Source organism: Oryzias melastigma, linkage group LG6 (assembly GCF_002922805.2).
Source record: "Oryzias melastigma strain HK-1 linkage group LG6, ASM292280v2, whole genome shotgun sequence".
NCBI classification, from domain to species: domain Eukaryota; kingdom Metazoa; phylum Chordata; class Actinopteri; order Beloniformes; family Adrianichthyidae; genus Oryzias; species Oryzias melastigma.
Window position 1 is genome coordinate 1,508,034 of NC_050517.1, and position 23,416 is coordinate 1,531,449.

The 23,416-nt window shown below is 45.1% G+C and overlaps 3 protein-coding genes across 3 annotated transcripts in view; 2 read left to right on the forward strand and 1 right to left on the reverse strand.

The window, feature by feature from the left end:
* Window positions 1-3,972: 3,972 nt before the first annotated feature.
* vps35 (VPS35 retromer complex component) lies at window positions 3,973-12,234 on the forward strand. Its single transcript, XM_024280896.2, has 17 exons — window positions 3,973-4,081; window positions 4,835-4,933; window positions 5,001-5,097; window positions 5,308-5,431; window positions 5,669-5,851; window positions 5,923-6,142; window positions 6,207-6,290; window positions 6,360-6,469; window positions 6,539-6,635; window positions 6,724-6,872; window positions 7,641-7,848; window positions 7,970-8,125; window positions 8,209-8,331; window positions 8,403-8,582; window positions 9,454-9,693; window positions 9,761-9,904; window positions 11,468-12,234. The coding sequence occupies exons 1-17, from the start codon at window positions 4,079-4,081 to the stop codon at window positions 11,645-11,647; spliced, it is 2,397 nt and encodes a 798-aa protein (XP_024136664.1). The 5' UTR covers window positions 3,973-4,078; the 3' UTR covers window positions 11,648-12,234.
* A 688-nt stretch (window positions 12,235-12,922) lies between these two features.
* lg6h16orf87 (linkage group 6 C16orf87 homolog) lies at window positions 12,923-18,207 on the reverse strand. Its single transcript, XM_024280898.2, has 4 exons — window positions 17,863-18,207; window positions 17,065-17,164; window positions 15,872-16,051; window positions 12,923-13,179 (listed from the first exon to the last, which is right to left on the reverse strand). Exons 1-4 carry the CDS (start codon window positions 17,926-17,928, stop codon window positions 13,061-13,063), a joined length of 465 nt encoding a protein of 154 aa, XP_024136666.1. The 5' UTR covers window positions 17,929-18,207; the 3' UTR covers window positions 12,923-13,060.
* Window positions 18,208-22,384: 4,177 nt separating this feature from the next.
* LOC112151823 (microfibril-associated glycoprotein 4) overlaps window positions 22,385-23,416 on the forward strand; it is a 3,039-nt gene continuing 2,007 nt past the window's right edge. Inside the window, exons 1-3 of the mRNA XM_024280897.2 lie at window positions 22,385-22,543; window positions 22,618-22,755; window positions 22,889-22,927. Coding sequence (XP_024136665.1) covers window positions 22,538-22,543; window positions 22,618-22,755; window positions 22,889-22,927 — 183 coding nt within the window. The 5' untranslated portion in view covers window positions 22,385-22,537. The remainder of the gene's footprint in view (window positions 22,544-22,617; window positions 22,756-22,888; window positions 22,928-23,416) is intronic.

Genomic DNA, 23,416 nt, shown 5'->3' on the forward strand with positions numbered 1-23,416 from the left:
CTCCTACTGGAGTAGATCATCACTCCTACTAGAGTAGATCATCGCTCCTACTAGAGTACATCATCGCTCCTACTAGAGAAGATCATCACTCCTACTGGAGTAGATCATAACTCCTACTAGAAGAGTTCATCGCTCCTACTAGAGTAGATCATCAGTCCTACTAGAGTAGATCATAACTCCTACTAGAGTAGATCATCGCTCCTACTAGAGTAGATCATCGCTCCTACTAGAATAGATCATCGCTCCTACTGGAGTAGATCATCAGTCCTACTAGAGTAGATCATCTCTCCTACTAGAGTAGATCATCACTCCTACTAGAATAGATCATCGCTCCTACTAGAGTAGATCATCACTCCTACTAGAGTAGATCATCAGTCCTACTAGAGTAGATCATCGCTCCTACTAGAGTAGATCATCACTCCTACTAGAGTAGATCATCAGTCCTACTGGAGTAGATCATCGCTCCTACTGGAGTAGATCATCGCTCCTCTTCACTTTTGGACTGGATATTGGTGTCACATCCAGAAAGATTCTCTCATCTCTGACTGTTTCAGTGATCATTCTGTTGTTTTTTGTGTTTGGAAAATTAGACAACTAAAAGTTCCTCCTAATTACATTAAAGTTCGTCATACTAAACATATAAACATCAATATTTTTATAAATGATCTTGTTAATATTAACTGGGACAGATTCCAGCTAATACCTAATGCTGAGGATGCATGGAACTATTTTTATTCAGAAGTTATCTCTATTATTAATAAGCATGCCCCTCTTAAAATGATTCGTGTAAAAGGCAGGCATCTGAACTGGGTTAATTCTGATTTGCTCCATCTTTATAGAAAGAGAGATCATGCCTGGAAAAAATACAATTCTACTAAGACCCAGTCGATTGGGAAACTTATAAGTTACTTAGAAATCACTGTAAAACTCAAACAAGGAATGCAAAAAGTCATTATTTTAAAAAGGGCTTTGCTCACAATTTGAATAACCCCCAAAAATTTGGGGATCATTTTGATTGTATCCTTAATAAATCCAAGCAAAAAATATTAATCGCATTGTCGTGATTTTCTGATTTGTCCATAATCTCGGACTTATTCAATCACCATTTTGCCTCTATCAGTGGTAGTGTTACTTCTAATTACGTGACTGGAGCCCTTCAAAACCAACAGCTCTCTGGTCCCCTTTTCTCTTTTCTAAAAGTTTTCCAACTGATGTTTATAATGCTTTGATGGATCTGAAAGCCAACTGTGGTTCTGGTCCTGACGGTCTAGACCTCAAATTTCTCAAAATTGCTGCTCATGTTTTAATGTTTCCTTTAGCTGATTTATTTAATTTGTCGCTAAATACGGCTACATTTCCATTCATCTGGAAGACAGCTAGAGTCACTCCTCTGCTTAAAGGAGGTGATTCTACTGATTTACATAATTACCGCCCGATTTCTAATGTCTGTGCTGTAGCTAAGATATTTGAAAAGATTATCTACCATCAGATTAATGATTACCTAAATGCGTCCAATATTTTATCTCCTGTGCAGTCTGGATTCCGCTCTGGCTTTTCTACCACCACTGCCCTTCTTAAATTTACAAATGATGTGTTCTCCTCGTTTGATCACAATCAAGATTTTTGGATTTATCTAAAGCCTTCGATCTTGTCGATCATTATTTGCTTTTAGATAAATCGTACACATTAGGTTTTGACTCTAATGCAATTCTTTGGTTTAGTTCATATCTGCATAATAGATCCCAGTATGTTCTTCTTAATGGTATTCAGTCGGATAAATGCATTCTGGAAAAAGGTGTACCACAAGGGTCCACTCTTGGTCCCCTTTTGTTTACTAATTTTATTAACGATCTTCCAAATGTCATCTCCAATTGCTCTGTAAACATCTATGCCGATGATACTGTTATTTACAGCTCTGATTCAGATTTTTCTGTTGTTGAAAAACAATTACATGCACAACGTAGACCCCATTAAGTATCTTGGTCTTTGGTTGAACCCAAATTTAAAGTTGAAACTCCATGTTAATAATATTCTTAGTAAAACCTATTCAATCTTACGTCCACCATTTCGCTCCTCTAATTGTTTTACTTTTGACGCCAAGAATAGAATTATAACCCAACTTGTTTGACCTATTATTGATTACGGAGATGCTGTCTATCAGAACACCTATCAGTCATATCTCAAACCTATGAATACTCTTTTTCATACACTATGTAGATTCATCCTTAAATGTCCTTCTATTTGACAAACTCAACTGGCTGCACCGTCTCAAGAGACGTGAACTTCACTGGACTCAACTCATTTTTAAACGTATTCACTTTCATGGCCCACAATATCTTAAGCAATATTTGAATCCAGTTTCTTCTCTTTATTTGCTTAGAAGTTCTGACTGTCTCACCTTGTCAGTCCCACGAGTCTGCACAGCGGCTGGAAGGAGGTCCTTTCTTTATAAATAGCCGGTATATCTAAGATCTATAAATTCTTTTGGTTTGTTTAAATCATTTTTATTTGCCTACTTACGAACTCCTTGTCAGTGTTTCTAGTCCTTGTTTGTGATGTATTGTTGGCATGTACATGAACTTGTGCAACTTTATGTTGGATCTGGTGTCTTATTCTTATATTGGTAGAAAGGAGGAGAGCTTTGTGTACATGCAAGTTTGTCTTGTCTTTTCTTTGTCTTTTAATTTTGTTTTGTGTTTTTTGTAGTGTTTGTGTTTGGACCCCCTTGAAAACGAGATGTTGCATCTCAAGGGGCATTCCATAAAAAAATAAATAAATGAAAAATAAATAGAACAATAGATTTGTTTTACATTGAAATAGTGGTTTGAAAATGATATCTGGTCGATTGTTCACTCAATGGACTCACAGGGAAACACGTGAACAATCCTGCAACAAATACAATTTTAAACCTCCTTTATCTGAATTCATTAAACTACACAAAGCATTACATAAAGAATTTATTAACCAAACACGTAATGTAATAACACATTACCCTATTAATCCACAATTAGGCCGTTTATATATTCAATGGTTTTCAATTATTGACAAAAATGTACAAACCACTTTATCAGACTAATTCTCACTGAGCACGTTTTCCCGGGTAAAGTTAAAAAGAATGACATAACTCACAAATGTAATGAAACATCTATAGATAAGTTAAGAATATTATACTTAAAACTTCCAACCCAAAGGTAAAGAAACATTTTAAAATCATGAACTGCATTTACCCATCCAAAGATTTATTGAAAAAATGATTCAAATTTTAGAACAACTTGTGTTTTGGTTCCTAAAAGAAAATATATGATACATTAATAGCATTACCAATGATGTAAATTCCAACTTTACTGCAAATGAATGAAAGTATAAGAACAGTGTTAAGTTGACACCTGCACCACCTTGCTGACTATTTGATCATTTCATCACTTTTTTTTCTTCTCTGTTTTTCGTTATTGTGCCTTATTGTGGTCTGATCGTTGGAAACACTGATTCTGTTTTTTACTTCTTTATTTATTGCCACTTTTAAATAACACATTTATTTATTTATTTCATATTAAATTTAATTATTTCAATTTGGCTCTTTTAACCCACAATGGCAATGAAATAAATAAATATAATATTAAATGTTTAAATGTTCAATTTTAATATTTTAATGCCACATTTATTTCAACATTTATTTATTTATTTCAACATTTATTTATTTATTGCCACTTTTAAAAAATTAATGAAACATTTATTTATTTATTTAATGGTGTATATATTTATTTCATTCTGGCTCTTTCAAGCCTCCATATATTCTGTCATGTTCAGTTGCTCAATTAAAAAAGTACGTTATAAATAAAGTTTATTTCTTTTGTTTCCTCCTCACAACCTTTTCTTTATTATTATTATTTTTTTTTATTTGTGCTTTTTATATTTTGAAAACAAAATTATTGGTGACCAATCAAACAAGAAAGAAAAAAAAATCTGAAAAGCATCATGGGAAATGGGCGTGGCTACATGAGCTGAATAAAGTTTTTTTGAAAAACGGGGTCACATGACCGCTGGAGTCTCGAGCTGATCGGATCGCCGTCCACCGACCATGGTGAGCGTTCCCGCGGCAGGAAGCCGCCCCGCGTGTGCGTGAGCGGCCCAAGGAGCTGCGGGCGGTTCGGTTCGGTCCAGAGTAACGTTAGTGGCGGCTAGGCCGGCTGGAACCGGAGCCGGGGCCTAGCCGCCGCTAACGGGAGCTGTGCGCGCGCTAGTCACGTACTTCCTCGTGATTTCCTCCGCGCGCTCCCGTCGCTCAGGTGCGGGTTTGCGGGCGCGGACGTGCGCGTGGATCGGTGGAAGGTTCGTTTTAGGGCTGGTATCGGCGGGCTGCTGAACCGGGCCCGGGGTGGACGCGCTTTGGCTCACACGCACGCGCTCCAAATCTGCCTGGACGGATGGACGGTCACGTGACTCGCGGGTTTGTTTGGGGCCTTTTTGAAGCTAGTTTTCAATTCTCAGCTATCATAACCGGATGTGACGTCATTAAAGGCGGTTCTTTCTAAAAATGTCAAGTTTTTGAGACAAACACGCCCCGCCCACTGAGGTCGTTTGAGTTTAATATCCCTGAAATAGCCCCGCCCCTTTATGAGTGGTCGGGTTAGGGGTGTCTAAGGTTCTGGTGGTACCAGTGTGGTCATGTGGAGAACCCGGCCCGACAGGTTCTGTTTCCTGCTGGTCTTTTCAGTAGACATGAAGTTTCAAGCAGTTCTGCTCTGGTTCAGGTGTTTGTGACGGGTTCTGCTCTGGTTCTGGTTGCCCTGCCGGGTTCTGTTCTGGTTCTGAAGTCCGCCTGTCTGTGTTGCAGCCCACCACCCAGCAGTCTCCTCAGGATGAGCAGGAGAAGCTCCTGGACGAAGCGGTCCAGGCCGTGAAGGTCCAGTCCTTCCAGATGAAGCGATGCTTGGTAGGTTTGGGGCGGAGTCAGGCCTGCAGCAGCTGTCCGCCTGTGACCTCTGACCTCTGTGTTTCAGGACAAGAACAAGCTGATGGACGCGCTGAAGCACGCCTCCAACATGTTGGGGGAGCTGAGGACCTCCATGCTGTCTCCAAAGAGCTACTATGAGCTCTGTATCCTTCAGCCGAGGACTTCCTGGTTCTGTTTCGCTCCGTTTGTCTTTACCACACCCAGCCCCCCTGACCCCCCCTCTGCATTTATCCGGGCTTTGGACCAGCAGCGTGGTTCTGCTTTTCTCCACCGGCTCCATTCGGATCAGGGCCCCGGGTGAGGCGGGGCTTAAGGGGGCGTGGTTTGTGCGGTGATCTTTGACAGATCTTCAGACATGGCCATCTCTGACGAGCTGCACTACCTGGAGGTCTACCTGACGGACGAGTTCGCGAAGGGCCGTAAGGTGGCCGACCTGTACGAGCTGGTGCAGTACGCCGGGAACATCATCCCCCGACTGTGAGTCCACGCCAGCTTTTATTCTGAAAATCAAACTGAAGCGGCCTCACCTGTAACTGGGGGGAGGGGGTCCAACAGAAGATGCTCAGGGTTTGCTGTCATGCAGATCCGCCTCCAAAGAAGGTGGAAAATAAAGACCTCCCACTCTGACTGAAATAAACATCAAAAGTAAAAAAAAAAAAGCAAAAAGACCCCCCACCCCCACAGGTGTGTCAGAGTGCCTCTTCCTGTCTGCAGGTACCTGCTGATCACGGTGGGCGTGGTCTACGTCCGCTCCTTCCCTCAGTCCCGTAAAGACATCCTGAAGGACCTGGTAGAGATGTGCCGCGGCGTCCAGCACCCCCTCAGGGGGCTCTTCCTCAGAAACTACCTGCTGCAGTGCACGCGCAACATCCTCCCCGACGACGGCGAGCAGGCGGAGTAAGAGCCCCTCCCCTCGCCTCCTCCCTCCCGCTCAGCTCCAGCTGTAAACGTGCCGCTTCCCTCCGCAGGGGGACGGAGGAGATGACGGGCGACATCAACGACTCGGTCGATTTTGTGCTCCTGAACTTCGCTGAGATGAACAAACTGTGGGTCCGGATGCAGCACCAGGGTCACAGCCGGGACCGCGAGAAGAGGGAGAAGGAGCGGCAGGAGCTGCGGATCCTGGTGGGCACCAACCTGGTCCGGCTCAGCCAGCTGGAGGGCGTGAACGTGGACAAGTACAAGCAGGTGAGCGGCCCCTCCCCTGACCCCGCTGGCCCCGCCTCCTCCTCTGATGCGGTTCGCTCTGCAGATCGTTCTTCCTGGAGTCCTGGAGCAGGTGGTGAACTGCAGAGACTCTCTGGCTCAGGAGTACCTGATGGAGTGCATCATCCAGGTTAGTGCGGTGAACACCTGCTCAGGTGAGAGGATCTGTGGGGCCGACTGACCCGAGCTTCTGTCAAAGGTTTTCCCTGATGAGTTCCACCTTCAGACTCTCAACCCCTTCCTGCGCTCCTGCGCGGAGCTCCACCAGAACGTCAACGTGAAGAACATCATCATCGCCCTCATTGACAGGTGAGGGGGGAGGGGAGGGTTCCGTCCGCCGTCCGGTTCTCTGATGGCGCCTTTGGTTCTCCGCTTTAGACTTGCTCTGTTCGCTCACCGAGAAGACGGCCCCGGCATTCCCGCTGAGATCAAGCTCTTCGACATCTTCTCCCAGCAGGTGGCCACCGTCATCCAAGTGAGACTTCCACCCACCGCCCAGCTGGGAGCATGACGCCAAACCTCAGACCAGGACTGCTCTTAACGTTGGTGTTTTTGGTTGTCAGTCTCGTCAGGACATGCCATCAGAGGACGTGGTCTCCCTGCAGGTGTCTCTCATTAACTTAGCCATGAAGTGTTATCCTGACCGCGTCGACTACGTGGACAAAGTCCTGGAGAGCACCGTGGAGATCTTCAACAAACTTAACCTGGAGCAGTGAGTCGGTTTCATGCAAACATCAGAGACGACGCCGGTGCGCAGACATCACTGAGACACTTTGAACCACGAATCTGTGAATAAATCCGGTTTGAATCCAGTTTAACGGAAAACCACAAAACTGGAGTCTGACTGCCGTCACGAACTCGACGCCTCACCGATACGCGACGCCTCACCGATACGCGACGCCTCACCGATACGCGACGCCTCACCGATACGCGTCGCCTCACCGATACGCGTCGCCTCACCGATACGCGACGCCTCACCGATACGCGACGCCTCACCGATACATTCCTCACCAATACACGACGCCTCACCGATACATTCCTCACCAATACACGACGCCTCACCGATACATTCCTCACCGATACGCGACGCCTCACCGATACATTCCTCACCGATACGCGACGCCTCACCGATACATTCCTCACCAATACACGACGCCTCACCGATACGCGACGCATTACCGATACGCGACGCCTCACCGATACATTCCTTACCAATACTCGACGGCTTGCAGATAATCAGCACTTTATCGATGATCAACCCGTATTTTTAAAATATTTGTTTCATATTTTTGTGTTTTAGACTCGTGTACGTATTAATACCATCTACACACCAGACTGTTAGAATCAGCCACGTATTGACCCGCTTCATTCAGAGGGTTTTGGGGTCTCGTCCGTGATCATGTGGACAGTTTGGTTTGTCTTTGTTGGTGTGATCTTATGAAAAGCTTCTGTTCAAAAGGAAGCGTCTGTGTTCCTGCAGCATAGCGACGAGCAGCGCCGTCTCCAAAGAGCTGACCCGTCTGCTGAAGATCCCGGTGGACACCTACAACAACATCCTGATGGTGCTGCAGCTCAAGCATTTCCCGCCGCTCTTCGAATACTTCGACTACGAATCTCGCAAAAGCATGAGCTGCTACGTGCTGAACAACACGCTGGACTATAACACCATCATCGTGGCACAGGAGCAGGTGGGGCGGTACCTAAGGACGGTGGCGGTTCTGACCCGTCGGGTCACAACGCAGAGCTGTCGATTCTGACTCTTATGAAATCCCAGCAAAGGTGTTGAACTGAAGAGAACGTGCTCCGCAGGTGGACGCCATCCTGAGCCTGGTCTCCACGCTCATCCAGGACCAGCCGGACCAGCCGGCGGACGAGCCCGACCCAGAGGACTTTGCTGAGGAGCAAAGCCTGGTGGGTCGTTTCATCCACCTGCTGCACTCTGAAGACCCAGATCAACAGTACCTGGTATGTTGCCCCGCCGGGCTCTTTTTAGAACCTCCAGAACTCCTGGTTCTGCCTCTGAAACGGATCTCATCCTTTTGCTTCAGATTCTGAACACGGCCCGGAAACACTTTGGTGCCGGAGGGAACCAGAGGATTCGGTACACGCTGCCCCCGCTGGTGTTCGCCGCCTACCAACTGGCCTTCAGATACAAGGAGAACTCGTCCACAGTAAGCCCCGCCCTTGGCTGGAACACCTGGCCACTGGTCTGTCGGTAACCACGCCTCCAACCTGTCTGCAGGACGACAAGTGGGAGAAGAAGTGCCAGAAGATCTTCTCCTTCGCCCACCAGACCATCAGCGCGCTCATCAAGGCCGAGCTCTCCGAGCTGCCTCTCCGGCTGTTCCTGCAGGGGGCGCTGGCCGCCGGCGAGATCGGCTTCGAGAACCACGAAACGGTGGCCTACGAGTTCATGTCGCAGGTAGAGCGCCATTTCTGCTTTTCCTGGAAAGAACACTGAGACAGATCGGCTGAAAGTCACACTAAAACGAGAAGCTGAAAAGATTGGTGTCATTTTAAATCTGAGAGGGAAAGGGGCGTGGTCACATTATTTTAAAGCTGAAAAATGGAAAGGGGCGTGATTACGTTATTCTAAGTCTGAGAGGGAAAGGGGCGTGGTCACATTATTTTAAAGCTTAGAGGGGAAGGGGGCGTGATCACGTTATTCTAAAGCTTAGAGGGGAAGGGGGCGTGGTCACATTATTCTAAAGCTTAGAGGGGAAAGGGGCGTGGTCACATTACTCTAAAGCTTAGAGGGGAAAGGGGCGTGGTCAAAGCTCAGAGGGGAAAGGGGCGTGGTCACGTTATTCTAAAGCTCAGAGGGGAAAGGGGCGTGGTCACATTTTTCTAAAGCTGAAAGGGGAAAGGGGCGTGGTCACGTTATTCTAAAGCTCAGAGGGGAAAGGGGCGTGGTCACGTTATTCTAAAGCTCAGAGGGGAAAGGGGCGTGGTCACGTTATTCTAAAGCTCAGAGGGGAAAAGGGGCGTGGTCACATTTTTCTAAAGCTGAAAAGGGAAAGGGGCGTGGTCACGTTATTCTAAAGCTCAGATGGGAAAGGGGCGTGGTCACGTTATTCTAAAGCTCAGAGGGGAAAGGGGCGTGGTCACATTTTTCTAAAGCTGAAAAGGGAAAGGGGCGTGGTTATGTGATTCTAAAAAGAATACCTACAACCCCAAACCTTTCATAACTGACCTCCAGAACCGGGTCCAGATTGTCCGCTCCTGGTTCAGTCCTTCAGTGGAAGCTGTTTCCTGTGCTGTCACCTTCCCATCATGCACCTGTGCTCCTGCAGGCCTTCTCTCTGTATGAGGACGAGATCAGCGACTCCAAAGCGCAGCTGGCCGCCATCACGCTGATCATCGGCACCTTCGAGCGGACCCGCTGTTTCAGCGAGGAGAACCACGAGCCTCTGAGGACGCAGTGCGCGCTGGCGGCGTCAAAGCTGCTGAAGAAACCCGACCAGTGCCGCGCCGTCAGCACCTGCGCGCACCTGTTCTGGTCGGGCCGCAGCACCGATAAGAACGGCGAGGAGGTGAGTTGGGGTCCGGTCCTGGCCCGGCGGGTCTGCGGCTCTGCTCACGGCGTCTGAACTCCTGCAGATCCGTGACGGGAAGCGGGTGATGGAGTGTCTGAAGAAGGCCCTGAAGATCGCCAACCAGTGCATGGACTCGTCGCTGCAGGTGCAGCTCTTCATCGAGATCCTCAACAGATACGTCTGCTTCTACGAGCGGGAGAATGACGCGGTACGGCGCTGGGGGCGGGGCTTCACAAATCCATGTTTGCTCCACTGCATGTGATCTTGGGGATTTGACCTTTAACCTCTTAAGACCCGCCCTCCACGGTATCCAAACGGGAGACGGTTGAAAAAAAAAGTAAAAAAAAAAAATATTAAAGTTGGAAAAAAAACTGAAAACTTTGGGAACAAAGTAAAAAATTTGAAGAAAAAAGTTACTGAAAACTCGAATTAAATAAAGCGCTAAATGTAAAAATTACCAATTGAAAAAGTATCTATTAGTAACAGATCTGTTTTGAGTTTTCAACTTTGTTTTTCTTTTCTGAACCTTCACCCTCAGTTCTGTTTTCAGTTTCAATTCTGATTTTTGAGTTTTCACTGCCAAGCTGAGCCTAATTTTACATGGGGGCGGGGCTTGAGCTGATTGGCTACGGGCACATGTTTCCCATGGGGGACAGAGAGGACTCCTCACTAGTTTTCAACACTTTTCTCAGACACACATGAATATTTTCACACTTTTCTCTCATTATTTACTCTCACTGTTCTAACTTTTACAGATAAATAAGTCTATCATTAGGATGAAAACAAGGATCTAATCACCATGACGATTTATCTAACACTGGCACGTGTACCGTCTGCGTGAAAAACAGCACGACAGTCTATTGGCAATATCAGCAGCAGAGTCGCGCTGAAACCAAACAGTGAGACCGTGAACGGTACACCGCGATATTAGCGAGGGTAAGAGTAGTGATACTGCGACGTTTGACTGGAGTGGAGCCTCGCAGACGGAGACAATGTACTGCAGCAGAAAATACGTCATCACCATTACTTCTTGGGGAATCATGGGAAACGTGTCCCGGTAGCCAATGAGCCCAAGCCCCGCCCCCATGTGAAATTAGGCTCAGCTCTTCAGTGAAAATTAAAATATCAGGCTTGAAACTGAAAACAGAACTGAAAGTGAAGGTTCAGAAAAAAGTTGAAAATTCAAAACCGCAGTTGTTACTAATAAATTATTTTTCAATTGGTAATTTTTACATTTATAATTTTTTCAATTACAGTTTTCAGTCATTTTTCTTCAAAGTTTCAATTTTTTCCCCAAATTTTCAAGATTTATTTCAAGTTTTCAGGGTTTTTTTAATTTTAAAAAAAATTTCATGTTTTTCAAATGTTCAATTTTTTTATTTACAATGTCTTGTTTTCATATTTTTTTTTCAGTTACAATGTCTATTTTTCAAGTTTTCAATCTTTTTTCAATCACTTTAAGCAGATCTTGATTTGACTCCATACTAACGTTTGGGTTGTTTTTTAACAATGAGTCCATGGAGGAGTGGCTTCCGAACTGCACACCTCTCCCTCCATCTGCTCCAGAGTCAAAGCTCACAAAATAATGAAGTAGTTGATCCTCAAATCCAGAAGAGTTTATATGAACAAACTCCTCCTGTGGCCATAACCTGCTATTGTAACAGTAGCATCGGCCCACCACTAGAGGGCCCGGCTCTGACCTGAACACTTTCTGAACCTCAGCAGTTCGGTTTACTCCTGCCTCTTGTGTTTTTGATGCCATGCCCCTCAGGTGACGGTCCAGGTGTTAAACCAGCTGATCCAGAAGATCAGAGAGGATCTGCCGAACCTGGAGGCGAGTGAAGAGACGGAGCAGATCAACAAACACTTCCACAACACGCTGGAGCACCTGCGTCTGCAGAGGGAGTCCCCCGAGTCCGAGGGACCTGCCTACGAGGGGCTGGTCCTGTAAGCCCCGCCCCACTTTCACCTCCATTTTCATGTTCACACTCACAAGGTCAGACCACGGTCCTGAAGGCTACAGGCGGACTTGGAGAGCCCCTCCCCGGATTCTCCTGGTTCCACAGGTCATCAGCAGGTTCTGCCTTCCTATTGTTGATTGGTGGAATCCAGGAGCACTTCCTGTGACGTTCACCTGCGGCTTGAAGAGAGCTCCTGAGGATGAAGGAAACTCTGCGGGCCACATGAGCGTTTTTCAAGCCGCGGCGCCCCCTGCTGCTGCCGCAGAGGGACTGCCTCTCGGCTCTGCAGACGACCCGCCTGCTCTCGGCTCTGCAGACGGCCCGCCTGCTCTCGGCTCTGCAGACGGCCCGCCTGCTCTCGGCTCTGCAGACGGCCCGCCTGCTCTCGCCTCTGCAGACGGGCTGCGTGTTCTCCGTCGGCAGGGTTCAGCTCTGTACAGAAAAGCTTTTCTTTGGTCATGTTAGGAGCATGTTTTCTTTCTGCTTTTAGATGTTTCTTCCCCTTGTAAATCGGATAGATAAGAAAATGCTTATGAAATGGAAATGGTCATTTACCACAATAAAGATGAATTCAGAATTCTTTCTTCTTTATTACCTTCATGCTTTAAATGAGTTTAATTCAGTGTCAGATTCTTCAGAAAAAACATTGATTTGATTCCTGCATTCTCATGCTGACAAAAGTTCTGGAGGTTCTGAAGTCCAGCAGATGCATACGAATGCACAGGTAGCTGTGGTGCAGTGGAAGAGCCGTAAACAATGGCTGGAAGGTTGCAGGTTTGATTCCCTCCTTTCTCCTCTGGCAAAGATTCTGCTGGATGAACCAAAGACGGGTTCTTCCAGTCTGCAGAGATCCAGACAAGCCTCTTGGTCTTCTGGTTGTGGAGTGTCTGAACCAGTAAGACCTCCTCCTGTCAGGATTTTTTCTGATAAAAGGCTCTTCAGATTTCTGAATGTCCGACTCTCCACCTGTCCTGTTTAGCTGAAGCTCATGCGGGTTTGGACCACTGGGTTCCCTGGACCCCCTGCAGGATCAGCGTTTCAGGTTTGATGGAACTGTACTGAACAGGAACGTCACTCTTCCTGATATTTCAGTTTAAAATTCCTCGCCTGAAAGGGTTGAGATGTTCTGAAGGTTTGATCAACAGTGCGTTACTCGATTACTAATCAGAGCAATCTTGATATTTTATGAAAATGGCTAGATCCAGAGCGGTTCAATCGGCGTTGGTGTTTTCTGCTGTGGCTGACCTTCAGCACAGTGACTCAGCTGCAGTTAGAAATCAGCTCTTTATTTTCCTCATCAACACTTTGATCATCACACCAATAAAAATCCTCAGAATACAAAAAATAAAGACAAAGTTTCTGTCTGCCTTAGCCCCGCCCCCATCAGTCAGAAAGGCTGGAATCTACAGGATGAGTCTCTGAGCCAGAATCTTCCGGTTGATCTCGGCCAGAGCCACGGAGAACACGAAGGCCTTCTCGTCAGACAGAGCGGCGTACACGTCCACCTCCTTCTCCTGCTTCTCTGTGAAAAACAAACAGGAAGTGTCATCAGGCTGCACGGCGCTCAAAGCTCTATGGAGTCAAAACTGGGTCAAAATGTCAGAAACAAAATCCAGTCAGATAAAAACTCAGAGAATGGAAATACACAAAATAATATTATTTACTGTTTTGTGTTTAGTTTTGAGTATGGGAGGGGCGTGGCTTATGTTGGGGGAGGGTCTTCATAAAGGAGGCATAGCCACGGGGCATTGAAGCACCGACAGGTTTGAAAGTCAGCTGGTCGCTGGTTCTGAGCCTGCGTTTTGTTCGTCGGCTGTTAAAGATGATCTAAACTAGGGTGTGGACCAAACCCTGACGGCAAGGCTCGGTTCTCCTCAGGGCGGACCAAAACAAATGACAGAAGCGATGCGTTTTACCTGTCCGCACGTAGAATGATGAAGCAGCTTCCATGAAAAGCTGTCTAAAAAAAGGATGTTACTGTAACGGAGGAATAATGGTGATGTAGTGGTGATATAATGGTGATGTAGTAGTGATATAATGGTGATGTAGTGGTGATATAATGGTGGTGTAGTGGTGATATGATGGTGGTGTAGTGGTGATATAATGGTGATGTAGTGGTGATATAATGGTGATGTAGTGGTGATATGATAGTGGTGTAGTGGTGATATAATGGTGGTGATATAATGGTGGTGTAGTGGTGATATAATGGTGATGTAGTAGTGATATAATGGTGATGTAGTGGTGATATAATGGTGGTGTAGTGGTGATATGATGGTGGTGTAGTGGTGATATAATGGTGATGTAGTGGTGATATAATGGTGATGTAGTGGTGATATGATAGTGGTGTAGTGGTGATATAATGGTGGTGTAGTGGTGATATAATGGTGGTGATATAATGGTGGTGTAGTGGTGATATAACGGTGGTGTAATGGTGATATGACGGTGGTGTAGTGGTGATATAATGGTGGTGTAGTGGTGATATGATGGTGGTGTAGTGGTGATATGATGGTGATGTAGTGGTGATATAATGGTGATGTAGTGGTGATGTAGTAGTGATATAATGGTGATGTAGTGGTGGTGGTGTGATGGTAATGTAGTAGTGATATAATGGTGATGTAGTGGTGATATAATGGTGATGTAGTGGTGATGTAGTAGTGATATAATGGTGGTGTAGTGGTGATATAATGGTGATGTAGTGGTGATGTAGTGGTGGTGTAGTGGTGATATAATGGTGGTCTACTTTCTTGGTCCTTGTGAGAACCCGAGCAGCAGAGTTCTGAATAAGCTGCAGTTTCCTGATGGATTTTTTTGGTAGTCCTGTAAAAACACTGTTACAGTAATCAAGTCGACTAAAGATGAAAGCATGCACTTGTTTCTCCAGGTCCTGCTTAGACATCAGATCTTTAATCCTTGAGATATTTGTTAGATGATAAGTGGTGATATAACGGTGATGTAGTGGTGATATGATAGTGATGTAGTGGTGCTATAATGGTAAATGGTGTATACTTGTACAGCGCTTTCCAAAGCGCTTCACAGTCACAGACCCATTCACCCATTCAAACACACATTCACACACTGGTGGTGACTCCGCTGCCGAGCACTGGCGCCAACCTCCCACCAGAGGCAATTCGGGGTTCAGTGTCTTGCCCAAGGACATTTCGACACATGGGCAGGCAAGGCGGGAGTCGAACCCGCTCGCTTCCGATCAGGAGTTGACCGCCCTACCGCTGCACCACGGATGCCCCATAATGGTGATGTAGTGGTGGTGTAACGGTGATGTAATACTGATGCAATGGTGGTGTAGTGGTGATATAGTGGTGATGTAATGGTGATGTAGTGGTGGTGTAACGGTGATGTAATGGTGATGTAGTGGTGGTGTAATGGTTATGTAATACTGATGTAACGGTGATGTAATACTGATATAATGGTGGTGTAGTGGTGATGTAATGGTGATGTAATGGTGATGTAATGGTGATGTAGTGGTGGTGTAACGGTGATGTAATACTGATATAACGGTGATGTAATACTGATATAATGGTGGTGTAGTGGTGATGTAATGGTGATGTAGTGGTGATGTAGTGGTGATGTAATGGTGATGTAATGGTGATATAATGGTGATGTAATACTGATATAATGGTGGTGTAGTGGTGATGTAGTGGTTGTGTAACGGTGATGTAATACTGATGTAATGGTGATGTAATGGTGATGTAGTGGTGGTGTAACGGTGATGTAATACTGATGTAATGGTGATGTAATGGTGATGTAGTGGTGGTGTAACGGTGATGTAATACTGATATAATGGTGGTGTAGTGGTGATATAATGGTGATGTAATGGTGATGTAATGGTGATGTAGTGGCGATGTAATGGTGATGTAGTGGTGATGTAATGGTGATGTAATGGTGATGTAATGGTGACGTAATGGTGATGTAGTGGTGGTGTAACGGTGATGTAATACTGATGTAACGGTGATGTAATACTGATATAATGGTGGTGTAGTGGTGATGTAATGGTGATGTAGTGGCGTTGGTGACAAAACTCATTAACTTCTACTTTACTCAGCTTTCTGGTTTTTTCCATGTTTACAGTACGGCTGGATGTGAAGAACATTCTGATGCAGATGCGAATAACCACATTCTGTTCAATGAATCATTTCAAAGTAAATCTATCAGCATAAACAAACTAATGTTTCAAACTCGTGAATTATTATCTTTACCTTTCTCGTCTTCCTGTTTCTTCTGCCCGACTGTTTTCGGTCTGCCACGTCCCCTTCTGGTGGGATCTGACTGGCTGTTTGCTCGGGGTCGTCTGGGGTTTTCTGCGTCATTAGTTAAGGTCGAGTCAATCCTCTCTTTGCGAATTCTCTCCGTCCTTCTGCGTTTGAAGTCCAACATGCCTGAAACCCAGAGACCATTTGAGAGGAGACCAGAACCAGACCTGAATAGGAACAGAACCAGACCTGAATAAGACCAGAACCAGACCTGGAATTTCTGCATATCTAGAGAAAAATATGAACTTTGTATCTGTAAAGTCTGCTCTTTCGGGTGGTTCTGGCAGATCAGGGATCCATGTTCTTTTGCTGTAAGCAAGGGCGGAGTGGGTAATCGGTAGAGTCGGGAGGAATCCTGGTGGGCCGCTTCATTCATGGGCTGGTCAGTCGCGTCATGGAAAAAATATTCATGTTAGAACACGGATGAATCTTTGTAGCAGTGTTCGTCCGTCCCTTAAACCCAAATATCACACACATATTGATGTGTGATTCCTTCCATGACAAATGTGGACAGGATTTTATGTCTGCCATGGACATTAGTGAAACTCAAAAATCAATGATAAAAAAAATTCAGTGCACTGTCTTGTGGGGTCCGGTTGACCACACTTTTAATGTAAACAGGCTAAGGAGAACGGAAGGGTTAAGAGATGACACCGTCAGTTTTGGAGCTACAATTTAGCATAAACACCCCTTTAAATTCTCACAGATGGTTGAGTCCACCAGAGTGCGCTTCTACAAAAATGTCTGGACCGGACCATTGACATGAATAACGTTCTATTTAGACGGTCTATGGGCCGGACAGAAGTGGCCGCGGACCAGACGGATGACACAATATAACGTTTTCACAGATGATACCCAGATATTAGGCTGACATTCACATTCTCATTGAGCTTTAAGTTTCATGTCAGAGAACCGTCTCCATTCTGAAGTTCATTAATAACAGGCTGGAGCATGCTCAGTCTGGACCACTTGGAGGCATTTATGCTCATGTCAACAGAAAAATGAATCGTTATATCCATTGTGACAAAGTAACACGTGAGGTCTCGGAAACTAGTTCACTTCTGATGTGGAGACTCATGCTGTAGATTCTGGAGTTATTATGGTGATGTTTCTTCAAATGTTGAACTGAGCAGCATCACCTGCGATGGGCGGAGAGGAGCAGTCGCTCAGCCTGGCGTTGAGGAGCTTCCTGCTGATGAAGACATAACCGCATGGGCAGGACTTACAGGCCACCGGGATCTGGAAGAGACAAACAAGATCAGACCCGGAGTCTGGACCAGAACCTCCATTCAGGACGGTGAACAGAGCTGCTGGTTCTCCTCCCTAACGGGTCAGCAAGCCGGCTTCACCTCCTGCAGCCGTAGTGGTGTGAGGTTTGTGTTTGGGTCTGGGACGGGCCTCCTATCGGTCACCTTCAGAACTTCACACTGCTCTAAGATGAACACTGAGGATCGGTTGTAGGCTTTCAGGTTTTCACTAAGAGAGGAACCTGGTTCTGGTTCCTCATCTTCTTGACGGGTCCGAAAGATGCAGCTCTGGTGATGGTTCTGCTCCAGTTCCAGCAAGGTTCCTGAGACTCTTCTCCTTCCAGAAGGTCACACCTGAGCAGGTCGGAACCTCCGAATGTTCTGAGTCCAGAACTCCGGATCAGCTTCCTTTACAAACTTGCTGATTCCTGATCTTTGGCTAAAAAGTGTTTTCATTAAATGTTCACAGTTTGAGGCTCAGACTCTCAGAGGAAGCGGCTCTCTCTGAGCTTCATGTTTCATCAAAAGCAGCAGATTTCAAATCTGAGCTCAAGCAGAAGTACGGAAGCCCGTGAGGAAAACATCGGAACTATCTTTCGCTGAATCTAAACTCAGCGGCTGACCAGAACCGGGACCGACTTTCTCCCCCGTACCCGGTTCTGGTGGGTGTCGGTCCGGTTTTAGACTCACCTGTTGGTCGCACTCTGGACAGGACTTCGTAGCCATTTTGACCTTCTTTGTTTTGTTTGTCGACATGGCGACTTTCCGGCGGATGTTCGCGCGGTCTGAGGCCGCCTCACGCGGACGGACGACGGCTCCCCCCTCCAGCGCGCGCTCACTAACGCATGACGGGGACCAGAACCGGTCGGGCACGAACAGAACCACAGAAGTCCCCTCCGCGCAGAATTCGGGGTCTGAGAACTGCACATGCGCAGACCGTCTGTGGCGCTGCGTTCACGGTCCGGCGGAAGTTCCTGAAAATCGAGTTGTGTGAAATAAAGAAAAGCCTTCAGATGATCACAAATGTCTGAACAGCAACGGGAAGGTCACGTGACTGTTTGTTCTACCTACCAAGCAAAGGAGGGCCACCTCAGGAACATTCCCAGAACGTCTCGGGAACATTCCTAGAACGTCTCAGGAACATTCCTAGAACGTCTCAGGAACATTCCCAGAACGTCTCAGGAACATTCCCAGAACGTCTCAGGAACATTCCCAGAACGTCTCAGGAACATTCCCAGAACGTCTCAGGAACAGAACAGAACAGGGGGCAGGGAGCTCCCTTAAACCAGACCAGAATGACCACCTACACCAAGGGTCTCCAACTAATTTGGCGAGAGGTCCAGTAACTCTGTCAGCTTGGTAGACCGGGGTCCGAACATGCAAAAACATTCAGTCAATATTTAAATTTTCTGTCCTTTTATTTAATTACAATGTGTAGTTAAATTTGCAAATAACTATTTTAGCTTATTGTCTCAACAAGTATTTCTCTCATTCCTTTTTGTACAAAAATACATACATGTACATGCATTGTAAAGTAAAAAAAAAGATGCACATAAACTTGCTTCCTTATAGTGCAATATGTGTGCTCTTTCACAAACTTTAACATTCTGCTGTCTGTCACTTAAAGTGCTACAGGTAACATGAATGTACCTCAAAAATCATTCATAGTTAATGGCTAAAACAGGATGATTATGTTCGGCTGAATGAAGCAACCCCCCCTAGCTATAATAACTATCAGAAATCCAGGATTTCTGGGAAAGGAGGTGGGTTAGCAGTAATTTCAGAGTCATGCTTGATCCTTAACATTAAAGTTAAACACATTTATAATTCATTTGAGAGCATTGTACTATCTATAAATCACCCAAACAGAAAGACTCAAAAAGCAGTTTTATTTATAATTATTTATCGCCCTCCCGGCCCGTATTCAGAATTTTTATCTGAGTTTTCTGAATTTTTATCAGATATTATTTTAGAGTCTGATAAAATCATAATTTCAGGAGATTTTAATATTCATATTGATGATTCCAGTGACTGTCTTGGAAACGCATTTGCAGCTTTATTAGAAAATGTTGGTTTCACACAAAATGTAAATCAACCTACTCACTGTCACAAGCACACCCTGGACCTTGTTTTAACTCATGGAGTTGAGATTAGCCAGCTGAATGTCCTTCCTCATAACCCCATACTCTCAGATCATTTTCTAATTACCTTTCAGTTTAAATTAGAAAATCCTACTGCTCCAATAAATAAGAAAGAGCTTAAACGAACATTATCTGACCATTCTGTTTACCGAATTTAAACTCGCAGTCCAACCAATGTTTAGTAACATTTTGGATAAATATTCTCAGAGCACTTTAAGTCCTGTTGACAATGATCAGTTTGTCAATGATACCATGCAAGCCCTCAGAGGAACACTTGATGCTGTTGCCCCTCTGAAACTCAAGCTTGTTAGACAAAACAGAGTAGCACCGTGGTTTAACGCTGAAACACGTTCCCTAAAACAAATAACTCGTAAATTAGAAAGAAAATGGCGCCGTTCCGGATCAGAGCACTCTCTGAATGCTTGGAAATGTAGCCTCTTAAGTTATAAAAAATCCCTGCGTAAAGCGAGAACTCAATATTACTCAACTTTAATAGCAGAAAATGCAAATAATCCACGATTTCTCTTTAGTACTATAGCCAGGCTGACCAGCAGCCACAGCTCGGTTGAACCACATATTCCTGCTACTATCAGCTCTGAAGATTTCCTTCAATTCTTTGATAATAAAATCTCAAATATTAGACAGAAGCTAAATGTGGTTATTCCCACTATCGACCCAAAGCAGGCAGAAGTCGTAGAAATAAAGGCATCCATAGAAACGTCTGTAACATTAGACTGCTTTACTGCTGTGGACCAAGCAGAAATAGCATCAGTTATTACGTCTTCTAAAACCTCCACTTGTCTCTTAGACCCAATCCCCACTAAACTTTTTAAAGAAATCTTCCCCCTTATTAGTGAATCCATATTAACCATAATAAATACCTCTCTAGAGACTGGTTATGTGCCTCAGTCTTTTAAATATGCTGTTGTTAAACCTCTTTTGAAAAAACCCAGCCTGGATCCTGACATTCTAGCCAACTATAGACCAATATCTAATCTCCCATTCATATCTAAAATCCTAGAAAGAGTTGTAGTAAAGCAGCTGCAGTGCCACCTACAGGACAATAATCACTTTGAAGATTTTCAGTCAGGGTTCAGACCTCACCATAGCACTGAAACTGCACTGGTCAGAGTTACTAATGACCTGCTATTGGCTTCAGAAAAGGGACTAATCTCTATTCTGGTCCTGTTAGACCTCAGCGCAGCCTTTGATACCATCGACCACAGCATCTTACTCCAGAGACTAGAGCATGACATAGGGATCAGGGGATCTGCCCTCCAGTGGTTTGAATCCTATTTATCTGATAGATACCAGTTTGTTAATGTAAATGGACAGTCCTCTCATTGTACTAGAGTTAGCTACGGAGTCCCTCAGGGCTCAGTTCTAGGGCCCATTCTGTTCACGCTTTACATGCTGCCCTTAGGAAACATAATCAGGAAACATAGCATTAACTTTCACTGTTATGCAGATGATACACAGCTGTATTTATCCATTAAACCTGACCAGAATGACCACCTAGAGAAACTGAATTCATGCATCAGAGACATTAAGACCTGGATGACAATTAATTACCTCCTCCTGAACCCAGAAAAAACTGAGGTCATGATACTGGGTCCTAAACACCTGAGAGATGCTCTCTCAGATCAGATAGTCTCCCTGGATGGTGTAAATGTTGCCTCCAATTCTTCAGTCAGAAACTTAGGGGTTTTATTTGACCAGGATTTATCATTTAAGGCTCACATATCTCAAGCTTGTAAAACTGCATTTTTTCATCTACGTAATATAGCTAGGATCAGGAATATGTTATCTAAAAGTGACGCTGAAAAACTCATCCATGCATTTGTTACGTCTAGACTGGATTACTGTAACTCTTTACTAATAGCATGCCCGAAAAGTTCTTTAAAAAGTTTTCAGCTTGTCCAGAATGCAGCAGCACGATTGTTAGCAGGAACTAGTAGAAGAGAACACATCACTCCTGTGTTAGCTTCTCTCCACTGGCTCCCAGTTGAATCCAGGATCAAGTTCAAAATCCTCCTGTTAACCTATAAGGCTCTGAATGGTGTGGCCCCATCCTATATTAGAGATCTCATAGTTCCTTACCAACCAATCAGAACACTTCGTTCACAAAATGCTGGACTGCTTGTAGTTCCTAGAATTTCTAAAAGTACAGTTGGAGGTAGAACCTTCAGCCATCAAGCCCCTGTTCTATGGAATAAGCTCCCAGCTCATGTCAGAGAGGCCAGCACAGTTTCTACCTTCAAAACTAGCCTTAAAACATTCCTCTTTGGACAGGCGTTCTGCCAGGCTAGCTAGTAATCAGAGAATATTCCCTCTCCTGTGGTCCTTATGAGGCTAGATTAATAAATTAATATTGATGCGTTTAAATATAAATTTAGATTTTCCATCAGCGTTATTTTTCAGATCAGCTCTGGGGTTCTGTTCTCTATTCTCATCTACTTCTCCTCTCTTCTATTCTTTATTATTTATTGTATTTAGTTCTCCATGCTTTTGTTGGTGCAGTTCCATTCACATGTTGTTCTTCTTTCCCACTCTCCTCTGGGGAGCGGGAGAGATTTCAGATCCCCGGTGGATTTACGTGTGTATTTACGTGTGTAATTGTGTGTATTTACGTGTGTAATTGTGTCTATTTATGTGTGTATTTGTGTGTATTTAAGTGTGTAATTGTGTCTATTTATGTGTCTATTTGTGAGTATTTACATGTGTAATGGTGTCTATTTACGTGTGTATTTACGTGTGTAATTGTGTGTATTTACGTGTGTAATTGTGTCTATTTATGTGCGTATTTGTGAGTATTTACGTGTGTATTTACATGTATAATGGTGTCTATTTATGTGTGTATTTGTGAGTATTTACATGTGTAATGGTGTCTATTTACGTGTGTATTTACGTGTGTATTTGTGAGTGTATTTGTGTGTATTTACGTGTGTATTTATGTGTGTATCTGTGAGTGTGTCCTTGACCGCCTCAGTCCATGTCCATCAGGCTACACGTGGTCACAGCGTTATCTGTTGACCTTCAGACCTTCGTGGACGTTTTACAGAATTTCCTGAATCTGGACTTTCCTAGACGTTCTGGACAGAAACTCCTCCTTCCAAAGGCAGAAGGAGATTCATCGGAACCTCCATCTGTGCTCCATCCTTCATGGGTGAGGTATAAAAGCAGCTGGGTGTTGGAGGCCGGTATCCGCCGGCAGACGTCTGACCATGGAGGTGAGTTCCAGAGTTTCTCCTGACAGCGAGCTGCTGTTGATGTCCTGATCGGAGCCGGACCTCCTCTTCTGCAGATGCTGCTCGTCCTCCTCCTGCTCCCGGTGCTGGGAAGCTGCTCGGACCTCCTCCTGCCTTTGGACTGCAGCGACATCCACAACCAGCCCAGTGGAGTCTACACCATCTACCCCATTGGGGCAACTTCTGCCATCCAGGTACCCCGACAGGCTCTTTCTGTGTCAGCAGTCGGACTCTGAAGGATCAAGGAGAAGAGAACGTTGGATAGGATGACGTTTGGTGGGCGGGGCTTCTGCAGCACTGTGACCTGGAGTGTTTGTGTGTCCACAGGTGTACTGTGACATGGACTCTCTGGGAGGAAAGTGGACGGTGAGAATCTGACCTTCAGAGCTTCAGGGTTTGTTTTTGTTTACAGCACAGAGAAAGCAAACAAACAAAAGTCAGTTTCTGTACATCAAAAACATTCAAGCCAACTCATCATAGTTGAATACGCAGCAAGAAGTCAGGCTTGGTTTTTGTAACACGCCGCACAGAGAAGTGCATCGGCTCCACTTGCATGGATGAAGATGAGCCTCTGGTTTTACCGACAGACCTGTGGGTGTCACAGCGGTGGAGGTTCTCATGGCCACACAGAACCACAAACCGAGCAGCGGTGAAAGTGTCACCTGGTTCAATTCAATTCAATTTTATTTATATAGCCCAAAATTACAAAAGAGTTTGCCTCATTGGGCTTCAAAATATGAACAGTTGTTAAAAACTAAACAGACTACATAAACTGGTTATCCCTGCCCTTAGACCCCCCCCTCCCGGTAAGGAAAAACTCCTAAAAAACCTGAGTCAGGAAAAAAGAAGAAACCT

Coding starts and splice junctions, on each gene's coding strand:
- vps35 (XM_024280896.2), top strand. Junction 6,636..6,723: donor AGGTGGCCACCGTCATCCAA/GTGAGACTTCCA, acceptor TTTGGTTGTCAG/TCTCGTCAGGACATGCCATC. Junction 8,583..9,453: donor CCTACGAGTTCATGTCGCAG/GTAGAGCGCCAT, acceptor GTGCTCCTGCAG/GCCTTCTCTCTGTATGAGGA.
- lg6h16orf87 (XM_024280898.2), bottom strand. CDS start 17,928: ATGTCGACAAACAAAACAAAGAAGGTCAAAATGGCTACGAAGTCCTGT. Junction 16,052..17,064: donor CTCCTCTCCGCCCATCGCAG/GTGATGCTGCTC, acceptor TCTGGGTTTCAG/GCATGTTGGACTTCAAACGC. Junction 13,180..15,871: donor GAAACAGGAAGACGAGAAAG/GTAAAGATAATA, acceptor TGTTTTTCACAG/AGAAGCAGGAGAAGGAGGTG.